The 18,402-nt window shown below is 44.9% G+C and overlaps 1 protein-coding gene across 2 annotated transcripts in view; it reads right to left on the reverse strand.

Annotated features, from left to right (window-relative positions):
- Znf609 (zinc finger protein 609) overlaps positions 1 to 18,402 on the reverse strand; it is a 127,814-nt gene that overhangs the window by 4,439 nt on the left and 104,973 nt on the right. For both annotated transcript variants that reach the window (XM_028752363.1, XM_028752361.1), the window contains exons 4-9: positions 8,928 to 9,015; positions 5,578 to 7,918; positions 3,864 to 4,230; positions 1,276 to 1,451; positions 840 to 1,053; positions 37 to 115 (exon numbers count right to left, since the gene is read on the reverse strand). In XM_028752363.1, the coding sequence (XP_028608196.1) occupies positions 42 to 115; positions 840 to 1,053; positions 1,276 to 1,451; positions 3,864 to 4,230; positions 5,578 to 7,918; positions 8,928 to 9,015 (3,260 nt within the window). In that variant the 3' untranslated portion in view covers positions 37 to 41. The remainder of the gene's footprint in view (positions 1 to 36; positions 116 to 839; positions 1,054 to 1,275; positions 1,452 to 3,863; positions 4,231 to 5,577; positions 7,919 to 8,927; positions 9,016 to 18,402) is intronic.

Genomic DNA, 18,402 nt, shown 5'->3' on the forward strand with positions numbered 1-18,402 from the left:
ATTTGTTACTGCAATTTGTTAACAAAATCTACTCACCATTCTCACCTCCGGGGGGGTGGGTAAAGTGAGGGAGTTGAGCCTTGCTGGCTGGCAACAATGGCTGTAGAAGAAAGCCCTGGGCAAGCAGAGAACATATTAATACAGCACTCAGGAAATCACCCTTCCTTCGCAAGCTCGCTCGCTATGAGGAGCTTCCCCTTAAATTTCCAGACCTAGCACTGTTGGATTTTTGGGGTGCTGACAGAAAAACAACCCTGACACTTGCTTGGCCAGACCAATGTTCAGCTGCTTGTTTCTCTCTAGTGGTCTCTTATTCTGCTGAATAATGAGAGCTCCCAAGCTCCAGGGGGGAAATAAGTCCCAGCCTAAAGGTACTTTAGGACTCAGGAGAGTGTTTAAGACAGGGTCTCTGTATGTGTGTGTGCTGTACATATGTGTAGAGGTCATAGGACAATTATCATCCTTAAAGTGCCGTCTTCTGTCTTTTGTTTGAGACAAGGCCTTTCACTGGCTTGGAGCTTTGCCAAGTATGCTAGGCCAGCTGGCCAGCAAGCTCCAGGGACCTGCCCGTTCTCCTCCCACCTGACCACTGTGGTTACAAGCACACACCACCACATCTGTGTTTTTACATGGATTTTAAGGATTGAATTCAGATCCTCTGCTTGTAAGGCAAGTGCTTTACTAAGTCTTCTTCCCCTCCCGCCTTGAATTTATTTTTATGCTCCTGCTTCAACCCTGAGTGGTGGGAGTTATCTCAAATTAGAAGTCTGGGGGTTGGAGGGCGGCCCTTGCTACAGGTACACTGCTGAAACGGAGACAAAGCTGGAAGACAGCCTTACCTGCAGCGTAGGGTAGGTTGTACTGTGCTGGGAGCAAGGAGTAGCCCAGGTGGTGGTGGTGGTGTGTGGACATCAGGCGCTGGGAAGGGGATGTGCGGGGCCGGTCGGCATTCCTGTCAGCACCTCCTGCTCCCCCAACACTGCCACAGCTGCCACCACCCCCAGCCACCCCACAGCCTCCCCGATCTCTCTCCTGAGAATTTTTGTCACTTATCTGGAAAGGAAAGGAGACACGTCAAGGCACTATAATGAGATATATGCACACACTAGTGATCTAACCAGTGTCCTATATCATGACTCTAAAACTGCAGGGTATCTACAAATAAAGAGGGTGCCCATATGAAGCCAGCAGTCAGTCGAGCAGCGTCTTGGTCAGGCCCTGAGCTTGCTCACTCCTCCCATGCTGTGGACAAGGACCAGGGCTGTTTCCACTTACCGTCGGAGACTTGCTCTTGTAGTGACTGGCATGTTGCTGCAAGATATCCAGGGCTTTGGACTCTGAGCTGGCTTTACAGGTTACACTGGGGCTGGCACGTGCCTTGTCAGCATCCTCGCCACTTGAGACCTTGCTGCCATACGGGGAGAAAGAATAGCTGGAAGGCAAATAGGAACCTAGGAAAGGAGAGATCAAGCAGTGAGAGAAATGAAGGCAGAAGAAACTGCTCTAGTGAATGGCCAGAGGGCATCAGCTCTTCGAGGCACAGTCTGAGACACGTTCTACCACAGCGCCTGGCTTCCTCCTCTTTTAACAAGCTCTATATAAGGACAGGTGAAGGGAGAGCACACAACACTGGTTTCCCAAAGCTGACTTCTCAGATCTCCTGTGTTATCTCAGAGTCATATGATAAAGTGGAAAGATCAAAGGATTTAAAGTCAGACAGCCTTGGGCTGCATAACCTTAAATAAAGTGATAGCCTTTTTGAGTTTTAGTTTATCTTCAAAATGAAGATATCAGGCAGGGATGATGGCACACCTGTAATCCCAACACTGTGGTGGTTGGGGCAGTATTCTGAGCTTAATGTCAGCCTAGACTACATTAGATCCTGTCCCCTAAAACAAAAAAAAAAAGGGCTGTTGAGATGGCTCAGTGGGTAAAAGCTCTTGTTGCCAGGCTTGATGACCTAAGTTTGATCCCAGCACTTAGGCCAGAAGCAGGTAGACCTATGTGACATTGAATCTAGTCTGATCTATTCCAGGCCAGCCAGGATTACATAATGAAACCTTGTTTTTATTAATAATAATTAAAAAAAGGGTGGGGGGAGTGGTAAGCCAGGTGTGAGAGTGCACACCTTTAATTCCAGTACTGGAGAGGCAGAGGCAGGTTGACCACTGAGACCAGACAGGAGAACCCCTGGGGCCCACTGGCAAGTCAGTCTAAAATAATCAAGAGTTCCAGGTTCAGTGAGAGACCCTGTTTGAAAAAAAATAAATCATCGAAGAAGACAAGTGACACTGACCTCTGACCTCAACATGAACACATACAGATGAATAGAAACACAAGCTGGGTGTGGTGGCATATGTTTATAATTCCAGCACTTGGGTGCTGAGGCAAGAAAAAGGAGGAAAGCTGGTTAATTATAGGCTAACAAGGGCTATGTAATAAGACCCTGTCTTAACAATGAAAACAGAACAACAGGAAAAATGCATAAATCATTCAAGACAGTGCATGGACCAGAGAACGCCTCACAGATGGCACTTTGATTTGTACATATATGGTAAGGAACACCACAAGGATGAGATGATCTCCTTATCTGTTTGAAAAGCTTACTTGTATTTAGAATTTATCCCATAATAACACTAGCAGAATGTCAAGACTGGCTCTAGGAGGCTGGGAAGCTGCAGGAGTGAATGCTCAGGCTGATCCAAATGGAAAACAGGGATTACCAGAAGCTGAGGAGGGCAGGGCAGGTTAGATAACAGATGCCCAAACACAGGCAGAGGCATCAGCTCGAGTGTCCTGCCGCTCAGTGGAGTGGCTACAATTCATGAAAACCTATTATATATTTCATCAAGTGCCATTAGAGAAGAGCATGGGGAACGGCATTTACCTTGACTGGATTGGCAAACACTGAGTGTGTGGTGGACGGCCATATCGTGGCCAGGCATGGGGGTGCGTACTTTTAATCCCAGCACTCAGGAGAGGCAGGTGTATCTCTACAAGTTAAGAGCCCAGCTTGTTCTACACAGCAAGTTCCAGACTAGCCAGGGCTACAAAGTGAAATCCTGTCTCAGGAAAACAAAAATAACTAGCCCTCTCTTAACCCTCAAACCAACCAACCAACCAACCAACCAACCAACCAACCAAACCAGAAGTTCTGGATCCCACATAGCTCTTCCAGCAACAGAAATTAGTGTGTAGAGTGGAATATGAACATTTTTTTTTTCTAACAAGTTAAAAAAACATTTAAACCTTGACCCACTGAGAACTAACTCATTGTCAGCAGTTTAAGAACTAATTTTTCTCAAGCTGAACCTACTAGACATCCCCCAACTGACTTCAAAATGCTCTCTGCATCCCTGACAAGCTTTCTGATCTCACAGCTGAGCACAGCCTCAAAGCTGAATGCCTGCATTGCTTTGGTTTGAACTTATTTGTCACATGTATTGCTCCTGCTGTATCAAGCTGTGAAGCCCTCGATGGAGGGAACTGCTCTCCTCTCTTTCTTTAGTATTCCCCACAGTGCCTTGCATGCAGCAGAAATCAGAGTGTGTGTCTAAAGAAATTCTAGCGGAGAGAAGATGCTGTCATGTATGTGAGTTTTACCACTGATCATCAAGAAAAGCTGAACACGGAAGCAACCTTAGCTAAAGCAAGGGAGAGGTGTTTTTTTCTGACTGTAATTAGGGTCATTTAAGGTTAGAGTGGCAGCTTCACATCATGGACACATTATATGTAAAAAAAAAGTCTGTCATCCAAGTCAGGTTCCCTCAACCTCAGAGCCAAAGCCACAAAGCAAAAAGCTCTGGATTTAAAAACTGCTTCAGCTCCCATTCCCCTGAGTAGCGCAGCCCTAGGCACTGTACCTGGGTAGTTCTGCATCATCACTGCAGGCATTCCCCGGTAGCTGGGGTGGCTGGGGTCGTATGACTGGCTGTAGGAGTAGCCATGCATGTAGGGGATGTAGGACTGGTGCTGGGTGAGCGGGGAGGACACGGGCACGTGGACGCTGGGGCGGGCCTCCTTGCTCCCGAGGCGGGGTTCCTCAGATGGGGGTAGCTTGCAGTCACTGCTTGTGCTTTCCTTCCCGTCTTCCTTGGGAACAGAGTCCTTACTCCGGCTCCTGTCTTCCTTTAATTTTCGGTCCCGTTCCTCTTTCCACCGATCATCCTCTGACTTGATGTCTGAGTATTTGGCAGGATAAACATATGTCCACATCCGAGGTTCTGTCTCCTGCAAAAACCACAGAATGACTGCCGAGTAGTATTACACACAAAAGATCTCTCTCTCTCCCCCCCTCCCTCCCTCTCTCTCTCTCTCTCTCTCTCTCTCTCTCTCTCTCTCTCTCTCTCTCTCTCTCTTTTGAGACTGGTTTCTCTGTATAGCTCTGGCTGTCCTGGAACTCACTCTGTAGACCAGGCTGGCCTCGAACTCAGAAATCTGCCTGCCTCTGCCTCCCAAGTGCTGGGATTAAAGGTGTTTGACAAACGACCTTTCTCAAACCCAAGGTCCGAGTAGAAACAGCAACAGACCATCACAGCACCCAAGGCAAACTGGGATTCTGATTTGTACAGATTTTGTTTACAAAAACACTGTTAATTTCCACTCGGAGGAGGAAGACGCAAATAGAACTCTAAATTCAAGGGCAGCCTGTTTTACAGAGTCTAAGCCATCCAGGAATACATAGCGAGACCCTATCATGACAAAACAAAACACCTTCTCAAACCTAATGAAACAAGATCCTGGGAGGAAAAAAGGTGAAGCCATCAGTGGCCCTTCTCCGCACAAAACTCCTAGGGCAGCGACTCTGGGAATACAATAAGTTGCCTCCTGCCAAGATGTTTATGTTGCTTTGCAGTTATCATTGCCCCCAGGAGGAAAGGGAAGACTGTGTGAATGTTTGCAACAGGTGTGGGTGTCTGCAGAGACCAGAAGAGAGAATCAGATCCCCTAGAGCTGGAGATACAGGAGGTTGTGAGCCATCTGATGTGGGTATTAGGAAATAAACTTCAGTCTTCTGGAAGAACAGAAAGTACTTTTAACCACTGAGCCATCTTTCCAGCCCCATTAGTTTTAACTTTAAATATTATTTTTTATTATTAAGAGAACAGAGTCTTGCCCAGGCTATGTAGCTCAGTGTGGCTATAAACTCAAGATAATCTGCTTTTAGCTTCCCAAGTCCTAGGATTACAGGCATATGTCATCATAGCTGACATCATAAAATCCTTTTTAAAGAAACCTGTTAGGTGAGTATATGCTTCCATTCTGTAGAAACCAGACAGTGGAACACTGGGCTAGGAGTCAAAATGCCCAAGTTCTTGTCTTGCTTTGCTAATGAAGGGTCAACTAACTGTAGACAAAATAAGTTGTCTTATTAGTCCTTCTTCTCCATTTATGGGAAAAATACCTTTTAAGGAGGTAACGGTGCTTTTTAAAACATAAAATGTACAGGTTTGCTAAAATTATACAACTCTCCTGGTAATCTCAATTCTATGGAACCCCTACACAAGACAGTGCTGATCTGTGGGGGCCAGAAAGTTTATTAGACAGCATCTCCACTTCCTTACATACAACAGTTACCTGTCGGTACCAGAGTATTGGATCCACCTCTGCCTGTCGGCCACACTCAGTGCCTGTCTTAGCCTCAGACGCCTCCTTGCCTAGGTGGCTGGCCTCACCCAGCTTCCCTTTAAGGCCTTCAGGGGGCTGGCTGGGGAGTTTTGATGAGTCATCTAATTTGGGAATGATGACAGACTTGGCAGGGTCAGTCCCTGGCTCCTTGGCCTTGCCTGGCCCTGACTTCACCAGGTCTGTCAGGCTGGGGGCCTTGGTGAGAATTGGTGGAATTGACGGCTTTTGCTTCCACTCTTCCTTGAGTGATGCCTCCCGCTCTTTCAGGCCCATCTCTGTCTTCTTGTCCAGTCCCCGCTGCTGCTGCTCCAAGCTCTGACGCTTCTGCTGTTCTTCATACTGCTGCCGATAAGCGGTGTTGGTGCTCAGGAGGTGTGTGTGGTAGCTCTGGTCGCTGTAGCCATATGGAGGCACATAGGCATACTGGTTGTAGTACAGGGATTGCATGTACATGCTGGGCCGCTGCTGGATGACAGAGGGCTGCTGACTGGAACTGCTCAGCTCCGGCTTCTTCTCCTCACAGACATCATTTTTTACTTTCCCTTCTATGCTCTCAGGCTCCTCATCCTTTTTTGTCTTTATAGCCTGGCCCTCCATTCCTGCCTGGCTGCTTGAGGTGAGAGCCCCTGGGCTGGACTGTGCATAACCTGGAGAGTAGTAACTTTCAAAGCCTTGATAATACGGTGAGTCTTTGCTCTGTGGCTGAGGGGGGAAAAGTGTTTTCTTAGCCCCTTCTTTCACCAGCAGCTCAGGGTCCTTCGACTTGGCGCTGTCCACCTTGCCCTCCCCATCCTCCCCAGCATCAGAGATGTCAGAGTAGGCAGGGCTATTGGTTTTGACAGAGCTGGCTTCAGCTCCATTCTGGGTCACTACATGTAGGGGAGTTAAGGGTTGGGTTGGGGTAGTACTATCTAGGCGGCTGCTGCCTCCAATTGAAGGGCTGGGGGCATTGTCAGTGAAACTGTAAATCTTATCAGCTTCAGCCTTGATACTAGCTAACCGGCTTTGATGGGACTCTGAGGAGCCATTCAGAAGGCCCTCCATTTTTATTCCATCTCCTGTTGATTCTCTGAACGGGCTCTTACCTTCTTCTGCTCGGCATACCTTCCCAGGGGTCAGAGGACTTTCAACTTCCTTTGATGAGTCCTTCTTTTTTTTGTCTTTCTTTTTCTTGTCCTTGGCAGGGGTCAGGGCAGGGTTGACTGTGAAAGGTTCTCCCATGACAGTGGGCTTGGGCTGAATGGGCTTGAGTTGGGGACTGTTGGGCATTGCTTGGACCACAGTGGTGGTCAAGCCTGAGGAGGACCCTGGGCTTGCTGCTGTGAAGGTGGCTGTCTGGAAAGTGTAGATCTGTTGTGGGGGGATGGCAGGGGCAATGGGGCGGGCTGATTTTAAGCTCTTGGATGGAATCTTTTCAGATTTCAAACTGGAGGGCTTTTTACATTTTTCTTTTTCCATACACTTCCTTTCCAAAGAGTCAAAGGCATCGTTGCTTGTTTCATCCATTACCAAGGGTCCATCATCAGAGCCATCATTGGATAAAGCTCCAGGGTCTGTGTCTCCCTCCCCACTCAGTTTTTTCTTACAGAGGCCTTTTGTGCTGAATTTGCTTGAAGGAGAAGGGCTGTGAGGCTCAACAAGCCGAACTTTGGGGGTAGCTGAGCGGGCAGGGGACAAGGATCCTTTCTGTGAGACAGATGCACCATTGCAGCTGCTGAGGTCTGCATGGAGGGTAGGCTCTTCTCCATATTCACTGTCTCCATCAGCTTCTGGTTTGCTGTCATCGTCTGTGTGGGCGTGAGCTTGGTGGTACTTAAGTCCATTAATGTGCTTGTACTTTTTGTTGCAGTTTGGGTGGGGACAGTCAATCAGGACTGGGGAGGGACAATTTCTGTCCACAATAGTTGGTTCTACCTTGGTCCCAAGGAGGGGCCCCGTGGCTGAGCCCATGGAATTTGTACGGACACGCTTGCTCCCTTTGGAGTCCTCTGAGCTAGAATTCAGCTCCATGTCTGAAAGAGGTTTGCTTTTCCGCTTATTGGCTGAGGAAGGGCTGGCTTTGACGTCCTCAGAGGCACTGCTGGCAGGAGGGCGGTGCTCTGAGGAGTTCTGGCTACCCCGACGGCCTTTGCTATTGGCTCCTGCTCGGGTCTTGCTGCTGCTGCTGGTTCCTTTGCTGTCAGAAGCTGTGGCTGTCTCACTGACAGGCGTGTTACTGTTAGGACGCATGCGCTTGCCTCTTCCTCTACCGTTACGCATTTCCAAGTCACTGGTGGGAGAGTCACAGAACCTTGGAAAAGGACAATAATAGGACAGGATATTATTAAGGGGAAAACATCTTTTTTTTATGTGAGGCAGGGCCTACCAGTATGAACTACACCCAGCTTTCTGTTTTTGAAGCCCAGGCTGGTAAGGAGCTCATTCCATAGCAAGAACGGGCCTCTAACTTGGAGCAGCTCTTCTGCCCAGCTTCTGTTTCAAGAACTGTGGTTTCCTAGGAACCTGCATGGGAACTGTATTGAGAGGTAACCTCCTAGGATGTCATTTTCATACTAGTTCAGGATCACACTACCATATTTTAGGCTTCTCAAGCCCTAGCACACTGGGTACCAACATGAGGAATAAGGTATAAGAAGACATTGAAATATTAGTGCCTTTTATTATATTTTTATTTTTGTGGTGCTGTTAGACAATGAATCCATAAGCCTCATGCGATATCTCAGACTCAAAATGTTAGTATTATCACCCATTTGAGACAAGGTATGTACTCAGGGTTAGCCTCAACTCCTTATGTTGCTGAAGGTGGGTTTGAACTTCTGACCCTTCTGTATCCACCAGACCTGGGATTACAGGTACATAGAACTATGGCTGTGTGATATGTTAACTTACAGATCAAACTGCAACTTGAAAGTAAGGCCAGGCCCAGTGACTCATACAAACACCTGAAATCCCAGTACTTACCAGCTAAGGTAAGATGATCACTTTGGGTTTGAGGCAGCCTGTCTTATACAGTGAGTTCCAAGACAGCCTGGGCTACAGAGTGAGTGAACCCTTGTCCCAAAGAAGAAGGGAGGAAGGGAGGGAGGGGAGAAGGGAGGGAAGGAAGGAAGGAAGGAAAAAAGGAAGAAAGGAAAGAAGGAAGGAAAATGGATATAACCCCAGGGTGGTAGCTCAAGCTAGTGATAAAAGCACTCAGGAGGCTTCACTCTGAGGCCAACTGTAGTAAACTAAGGGCATAACAGTTCATTGATTATGTGGGGGTTCAGACTGATATAAACTAGATATCTGTACATGCTCACCTTGGCGGTGCCCAATCATGCCTTGTGCAGTCAAGAAGTGTACCTACATATGTTTTGTTTCTCCATGTCACATTTACCACCAACATCCCTGAAATCAAGAAGAAAGAAGTTATGGGTGAGGCAAACTTTCTGGCCATTGCAAAGAATATTCTTTATCTGAGAAGCACTCTGATTCCTCCTGTGGAAGTTTAATAATGCTCTGGTACCAGTTCCATGGCAATTGCCTATAGTACTCTTGGATCCCTACAGATAGGCAATAGTTCAGACTTCATAGCCCAATCAAAACATTTTTTTTTTTTTATTTTTCTGAAACAGGGCCTCATGGATCCCAGGCTGTCCTTGAGTTTGTTATACAGCTGAGGGTGACCTAATACCGAGTATTAGGATGAGTATTAGGATGAGAGGAAGGCCAACACACCAAGATTTATGCAGTCCTTGGGTCTGAACTCAGGGCTTTGTGTATGCTAGACAAGACTCAACTGAGCTATATCCTCAGCCCTCCCTAGTTTTTGTAAAGACAGTGTCTAGCTATATAGCTCAGGCTAGCCTCAAACTATCTAGTCAAGGATAGCTTTGAGCTCTTCTGCCCCTACCTGCTCAGCTTATATGTGTGTGCCACCATGCCTGGCTCAATGCATTCATTTTAATTGAGTTAAAATACTTCAGTGTACGACTTAACGACAGTTCATACATTCTTTGTTGCTGTTGTGCAGCTTAGGTTGTTTGAATATATATTTTGTTTTTGTTTTTCGAGACAGGGTTTCTCTGTGTAGCCCTGGCTATCTTGAAACTCATTCTGTAGACCAGGCTGTCCTCAAACTCAGAAATCCACCTGCCTCTGCCTCCCAAGTGCTGGGATTAAAGGCGTGTGCCACCACTGCCCAGCTTGATATATTTTTACTTAAAAAAAAAGGACTATTTTTTTTTTTTATCATTTTTAGTTACATGTCTACGAGTGGGTATGTGTTCATGTGACTGCAGATGCCTCATGAAGCCAGAGGTGTTGGACCTCCCTAGAGCTGGAGGTGTTTGTGACTCACCTGATGTTGGGGTTGGGAACTGAACTTGGGCCCTCTAAAAGAGCAGTATATTCTCTTAACCACCATGCTTTTTCTCCAGTCTCACTCTTAAATGATGCCACAATAACTTATCAAAAGGGGGACAGGGACAGGGACTGGTGGCTGGGAATGTGGCTCACTTGGCAGAGTGACACATAAAATCCTGATTCTATCCCTAGATAAACTGGGTATTGTAGCAGAAACCTGTAAGCAAAACACTTGGAGGGTGGAATTAGAAGCAATGTAAGTTCATGTTATCCTCAGTTATATAGCTAGTTCAAGGCCAGCCTAGGATATATGATACCTTGTTCCTCATTACATCCCCTAACAGGGAAACAAGGTTTTTGAAGATGTGGCACAATATTCCTAAATTCAAAAAGCAGTATAAAAAATCCCAAATGCTAAAATCCAGGCATGGTAGTGCACATCTGTAATTCTGACATTTGAGGGGTGGAGGCAGGATGATCAGGGAGTTCAAGGTAAGCTGGTCTGCAAAGTGAGCTCTAGGGCTCCACAGAGAAACTATCTTGAAAAACAAAAATGGGAGCAGGGCAGGGAATATGAGTGCTAGGGATGTCGCTTGGTGGTATAGTGCTTCTCCAGCAGATGCACAGCCTTGGAGAGAGAAAGAGAGAAAGACAGACAGGTGCGCGCGCACACACACACACACACACACACACGCACACACACACACAGAGTCCATGTGCTGGAAAGACAGTAATGTATATGGAACAGTGTGGCGTAGTAGTTCTACTTAAGGAAGAGTATATATTTTTCATTATATATTTATTTGGAGGGATGGGGGGCACATGGCGTGAATGAAGAGGTCAGAGGACAATCTGTAGCAACAAGTTCTCTCACATTATCATGTTGGTTCCAGGAACCAAACTCAGGCCATTAGGCTTAGTGGCAGGCACCCTTACCCACTGAGACAGCTCACAGGCATATCCTTGAATGTTTCTAAGAAGGAAATGTGAAGCTAATGAACAATGACAAGAGGATACTTCATTTAAAAAACTGTTTTTATTTTATATGTGCTAGAGTGTGCATTCAGAGGTCAGAGGATGAGCAGTAAGTACTCTTAACAGTCAAGCCCCTACTATTTTCTTTACTTGTAACTTTTAATACCTTGGAGTAAAGTTTTTGTAACATAATCAGATATTTCCATCAGTTTATTTACTGATAGCAATTAATGATATGTAGGAATTATTTACTTTTGTGTTATATTTATTAACCTTTTTTGGCTTCTTAGTTAACAGTTTTTTTTTTTTAATTTTGTTTTTGAGTCAGGGTTGTAAAACTCAAACCTGCTCATTATATAATCAAGTTGGTGAAGGGTAACCTTGAATTTATCCTCCTGCCTCTACCTCCAAGTGCAGAAATTACAGGCGTGTGCCACTAAACCTGTGCTGAAGATCAAAATAAATCAAAATGTAATGAAGAAGCAGAAGAGGAAGAGGAGGGGGAGGAGAAGGAAGAGGAGGAAGAAGAGGAAGATGAAGAAGAAGGGGAAGAGAAAGTTGGATGTGATAGTGTATGCTTTTAAATCTCAGCACTTGAAAGGCAGAGACAGAATTCAGAGCCTCTGAGTTCCAGGGCTATGTAAAGAGACTCTGTCGTTCCACCATCCAAAAAAAGTAGAAGTACTTCAGGCTGATGAGATGGTTAAGTGAGTAAAGGCACTTGCTGCCAAGACTAATAATCTGAGTTCAATCCCTGGGACCCACATGGTGGACAGAGAAAAACCAATTCCTTCAAATTGTCCTCTGACTTCTATAAGTGTGTTGTGGCGCATGGATACACACAATATATAAAAATATAATATGAAAACGATCAAGGTCACTCTCCACGAGAGGAGACCATGCCTAAAATTAAAAAAAAAAAAAAGAAATAAAAAACTCAAGTCCAACAAGGGTAAATATTTTATTGAAAGACTAAGAGAAGCCAGATCCTTCTGATTCTAGGATGAGCTAGCTATCTAATAGATTTATTCTTTTCATACTACTTGCTTAGACTACCCGTTTACTCTCTCTTTATCTGTGATGAATGACATGTAAGTCTGCAAGGGGACAGATATTCAAAGGGAAGGAAGGATAGGATTCCTATCCCTTTTCAAGACCCTGGCTTCTTAAGGGAATGGACTATCTTCTAAGAAAATAATTGAACTAAATTTTCTCTATTACCAAAGTGAATTCAGTTGGATGTCTCCCCTTAGTGATATGCTTCTTTGCTTAGTTTAAACAAGAATAGTGTTTGGCATGGTGGCATATACCTTTAGTCCTAGAAGAGGTAGAGGAGGCAGATCTGAGTTCTAGGACAGCCAAGGCTACACAGGGAGAATCTGTTAAAATCAACCAACAACCAACCAACCAACCAAACCCAAACCCAACAATGTCCACTTGTTTCTAGAAAAGGTAAGCCTCAGTCAGACAGATGCTACGTTCATAAAGGAGGCAAGCACAGCTTCACAGAGAGAACAGACACACAAGTAAATGGATGCTATTTCAATTCTTGAAACAGCTGGGTGGATCACATGTTTATAAATATGGCTTCTTTCTCTGTCATATTCTGCAAACCTAACAGTACTAAATGAGTTGAAGGGCGGGCAACAGGGAGGGAAAGTGGAGTACTTCTAACATGGAAAGACAAAATGAAGCTTATTGAAATGTCACAGGAAACACATTTGCTGAAGTGTAATGCTCTTCCTACGAGGTTCTGAGTTGAGACAGCTGGAGAATAAGAGAGGAAGGAAAAGAAAAAAAATAACACTTTACAGACTTACAAGCTTTAGGGCAGTAAAAAGTAAGAAAACAGGCCTCCATCTTTGAAGGTTCTTAATTTCACTGTTCATAAAACAAGGAAAGCCTTGGCACAATTACAGAGAGCAATTCTGTCATGAGGCATGCTTTATGTCTCTCTATGTAGTCATCTGCACCTTCACTGACACAGACACAAGAAAGGTGCCAAGGCACCCATCCCCTCAGGAACACTGGGACTGGACCTACCTCGCCCCCTCTCCCTCTTTTTTCTGATTTATTTTCAGAGATTTTGTTTTATGTGCTTTGCTTGAATCTATGTGTATTATATACATGCCTGGTACCCACAGAAGAGAGCATTGGATCATCTGCAAGTCGAGTGACAGACAGTCATGAGCCACCATGGAGATGCTGGGAACAAGAGCAAGCAGAGCTCTTAATCACTGGGCCATCTCTTCAGGTCCTGCTCATCTATTTTTTTTGAGAAGTCTCACTGTGTAGTCCTACTGGCATTACACAGATCTACCTGCCTCTGCCTCCTACGTGCTGAGATTAAAGGTGAGTGCCTTTATGCCTGGTGGTGGCTGCTGCTGCTTCCTCTTCCTCCTCCTCCTCTTCCTCCTGCCCTTTTCCTTTTCTCCTTCTCCTTCTAGTTATTATTATTACTGTTATTATTATTTTTACTTTATAAAAATGGTGAGTGTGCATCTGTATCCACTTACGGAAGCCCCAGAGGGTATCAGGTGTCCTCTTCTCTCATATTACATGTTATTCCTTTGAGGGAGGGTCACTATCTGAACTTGGAGTTGATGTTTTTTCAGAAATCTAATTGTACAGTTTTTCTATTTCAAGAATTAATTTCTTCATTCCTTTCTTCACTGTGCCCCAACCACCAGAGTCCCCCTCATTTCTGAGGGTTATGCGTGCACTAGGCACCAAATTCTGATTTATCCCTATTGGGCAAGCACTCCTCCACCCACCTCCCATACCCACAACAGGGCTTTTCTATATCATAGACTTGGTTGTCTTGGAACATCCTTTGTAGACCAGGCTGACCTAGAACTCAGAGATCCTCCAGCCTCTGCCTCCTGAGTGCTAGGATTACAGGTGTGCGCTGCCACACCCAGCTCACTCTATACCCTTAACTGACCTGTATAAGAAGTCTAACTCCTTAAGAGGAACAACTGATGATTGTGTAAGCTGGAAAGCAGGAGACTTGGGGCATGGCACAGTGAAAATGTGGGCTGAAAAAAGGAAATAGAACTATATTTCTGTGGTACTTGGTTGGGTAAGAGCCAGCCACCCTGGCCTGTCTTCTTTGCCCCGAAATCTCTCAATAATGTCTTCCATTTCATCTCTACCATAACCTCTGGAGGTCAAGCCCTCATTAACTCACCTATAGACTATTTTAACATCTTTGAATTAGACTGCCTATACTAAAGACTTCAGGCTTCAGTTCTATCTGCCTGGTTAGTAAGCTATTGTCAGCTTCATCTACCTCAAACACTGCTTTCCAGCAGTTAACCAACATATAAGTGATTACTTACACTCCATCACGTGCCAAGTACTACTTGGAGATTTAAAACAGAACAGAGATACATGGTTACTGAACTAAAAGGTTCATTCTATTTTCAGGGTACAGAATGGATAAACATAAATCACTGTTAAGACTGACCGCCCAACCATAAAACCAACTGGCTAGATGTGTTAGAATGTTAGTTCTAGCTGCTTAGAGGGCTGAAGTAAAACGACCATGTGAACCCAGGAGTTCAAGGACAGCCTATACAACATAAAGAGGCCTTTATCTTAAACTAAAGCTAAAATTTAAACAGTCTCTGAAAACAACAAGATGCCTCTCACCCCAAATATATGCAGAGGGGTTTGGGTCACAGCTCACAGCACAAGCTTAGCACTGCATGTACAAGGTCCTAGGTTTTATTCCTAATACAAAACCTCAAACCATATTCTATGTGTTGTGGTAGCCATGGTCTGCAGCAGAGCAGAGAAAGAGGGGAGGAGGAGACAAAACATAAAGAGATCACGGTTTGGTGAGCTGTGGCTGTGGCAGCACAGGAAAGGCTCAAGGGCTTCCTCGAGCACCCATTCTAAACAAATTCTTGTCAGCTGCTACTGATCTGAGATTATTACATTCAAATAGATCACAGAAAATAAGAAACTTGTTTTGTTTGAGACAGTGTCCCACTGTGCAGCCCTGGCTGGCCTTGAACTCAGAAATTCACTGGCCTCCCAGTGCTGGAATTAAAGGCATGGACCATCACACCAGATATTTTTTGTTGGTATATATTCTTGTAAAGTGTATATTATTTTTAGTTTATGTCTTTCGTTACTGAGCCATCTCATCAGCTCCATGATCTCATTATTTTTTTCATCTTATTTTCAATTTTTGTTTTTGAGATAGAGGGGTTAGAAGAAAGTCTCAAGGATAGCCCAGGCTAGCCTTGAACTTGCTAGTAGCTTTGATGTTCTGATTCCCTGCTTTTATCTCTCAAATGCTGGGATTATAGGTTTGTACCATCATGCCTGATTTGTCTTATTTGTGTGCACATGCATGTTGTATATGTGTGTGTGTGCACCATAGCACAGATGGAGGCCAGAAGTCAGTTCTCTCTACCTTGTGGGTCCTGGGGACTGACCAATCTATATTGCTATACTATATCTAGTTTGTAATACCTATTCCCATCATTTAATAATCAACAATAATAGCTGGGCAGCGGTGGCACACGCCTTTAATCCCAGCACTTGGGAGGCAGAGGCAGGCGGATTTCTGAGTGAGGCCAGCCTGGTCTACAGAGTGAGTTCCAGGACAGCCAGGGCTACACAGAGAAACCCTGTCTCGAAACACTTAAAAAAAATCAACAATTAATGATTATTGATCATAATTATAATAAACTATCCACAGTTGGTAGCTAAGAAAAATGACATGGTTTGTGAGCTGGTTCAGCGAGTAGGAGTGCTTGCTGCTCCAAGCATGAAGATGAATTTGGATTTCAACACACACATAAACAGCCAAGCAAGGCTACAACAGATGCCTGTAACTCCAGCATGATGAGGGAATGCCGAGGCTGCCAGCCTGACTCCAGGTTCAGCAAGAAGAAATTGTGGGCATTATTAAGAAGTCAAAATCAAAGATAATGTAGACTAATATATAATATATTAAGTGAAAGCATCATTCTACATGTGGTTTTAAAAATTATCATCATCATCACCATCATCATCATGATGCACGTGGGCGCACACATGCCATGGTGTGCATGTGGCGGTCAGAGGACAACCTTGCAGTCAGTTCTTTCCTTGCACCACACAGATCCCAGGGATCAGCTCAGCTCAGTGGGTGAGCATGGCTGTGCGTTCCTGGCTGAGCCATCTCTCAGACTGTTTGTGTGTCTCTGAGGCTGTAAAAGTAGGACTGAGTGACTTTCTCTCTGCTTTCACAGAGTTTATCATGCAGAGTGAACGAATGGAGAGAACATAAGCAGACGACATGACCTCAGACAGTGTCCGCTGACCAGGTCAAGACAAGAGGGGTGCGTTGGGCAGCTGGTGAATATTCTAGTCTGTCCAGGTAAAGAAGCACTTTAAAGACTCGAAACATGAGTTGTTTTTATTTATTTTTGAGACAGGGTCTCACTGTTTATCCCAGACGGGTCTCAAATTTACGATTTTTCTGCCTCAGACTCCCAAACAGTTGGAATTATTATTATTATTAGAGACAGAGTTTCTCTGTGTAGCCCTGGCTGTCCTGGAACTCACTCTGTAGACCAGGCTGGCCTCAAACTCAGAAATCTGCCTGCCTCTGTCTCCCAAGTGCTGGGATTAAAGGCATGTGCCACCACTGCCCGGCAATGATCTTCATTTTCAAAAATGTGTTAGGCACCATAGTGCATATTTGGTACTAACTACAAGTACTATAGGTAGTAATGGAATAATGACAGAAAATCATAAACCGATTGTGCCTCATGTTATGATGTTATGACAAAAAACAAAACAAAACAAAAACCAAAAAACTCCCAAACATCCATAAAACAAATATGAGCCAAGCATGTAGTGAATGGCTATAACTCCAGTACTTAGGAAAGAGCTAAAGGCCACTCTGACTCACATAGTGAGTTCGAGGCCAGCCTAGGCTACAAAGAACCCAGTGGTGCATGCCTTTAATTCTAGTACTTTGGAGGCAGAGGCAGGTGGATCTCTGTGAATTCAAGGCCAGCCTGGGCTGCACCGAGAACCCTGTCTCAAAAACAAAACAAAACAAAACAAAACAAAACAAAACAAAACAAAACAAAACAAAAACCAACCAACCAAACCACCACCACCACCACCACCACCACCACCACCACCACCACCACCAATACCAACACCCCACAAATCTTAAAGGAAGCAAGGCTGTTTGCTGTTACTTGGTAACGATGTCACAGGGAACAATTTGTGTCATTCTGCCCATTTTATGGTAAGCATGGCTGAACATGCCTGTAATCCTAGCAATCAGGAGGCAGATAAAAAAGTTCTAGGCCAGGCTTGCTATATAGTGAGACTGTCTCAGAATACCACTACTACCACCACCACCACCACCAAAACCAAAACCAAAATAGTTCAGCAGGACTAAGCAGGAATAGCTTAGCAAGAAAAGACAAGCATGATGGCATGAGTTTGGAACCTGAGACCCACATGGCAGGAGAGAATTAACTAAGGAAAGTTGTCCTCTGACTGCTGTGTGCACACAAGTGTGTGTACACCTGTGATCTTCCTGTCTCTGCTCCAGTGTGCTTGGTTGACAGTATTGTGCCACAACACCTGGATTCAAATATTTAAAAAAAAAAAAGTGTTGCACACCTTTAACCCCAGTACTCAGGAGGTAGAAGCAGGTAGATCTCTGTGAGTTCGAGGCCAGCCTGCTCTACAAAAGAAATTTCAGGAGAGCCAGGGTTGATACACAGAGAAACTGGGTCACAAAACAAAATCCAACCAAACAAAAACTTTACTTTTATTATTTATTTTTGTGGGCGTTTGTGCAGGTGCCCGAGGAGTTAAGGAGTAGGCATTAGATTCCCTGGAGCTATAGTTTTAGGAAGTTGTGAGACGTTTGACACGGGTGCTGTGGACCAAAATCAGGTCTTGTGCAACAGTAATATGTACTTTTAACTGCTGAGCCATCTCTCCAGCCTCACTGTCTTCAAGTTCTTGATTTTTATTTTGTCTGCTGCTAGACAAAATTTGTTATATGTTTTGGGATAATTATTTACCTTCCTCTTCCACCACAAGAGCAGTTCTCAGCCTGTGGGTCATGACTCCTGGGGTAGGGGTCGAGTGACTCTTTCATCTTACACATCAGATACTTATATTACAATCCATAACAGTAGCAAAATTATAGTTATGAAGTAACAATGAAAATAATTTTACCGCTGGGAGTCACCACAACGTGAGGAACCATATTAAAGGGTCACAGCATTAGGCAGGTCAAGAACCACTGCACTATGAAATGATACATTAGAAGATTCTTGCCGGGCGGTGGTGGTGGCACATGCCTTTAATTCCAGCACTTGGGAGGCCGGGGCAGGCGGATTTCTGAGTTCGAGGCCAGCCTGGTCTACAGAGTGAGTTCCAGGACAGCCAGGGCCACACAGAGAAACCCTGTCTTGGAAA

The sequence above is a fragment of the Grammomys surdaster genome, unplaced genomic scaffold (genome assembly GCF_004785775.1).
Source record: "Grammomys surdaster isolate TR1022 unplaced genomic scaffold, NIH_TR_1.0 125896, whole genome shotgun sequence".
NCBI classification, from domain to species: Eukaryota; Metazoa; Chordata; class Mammalia; order Rodentia; family Muridae; genus Grammomys; species Grammomys surdaster.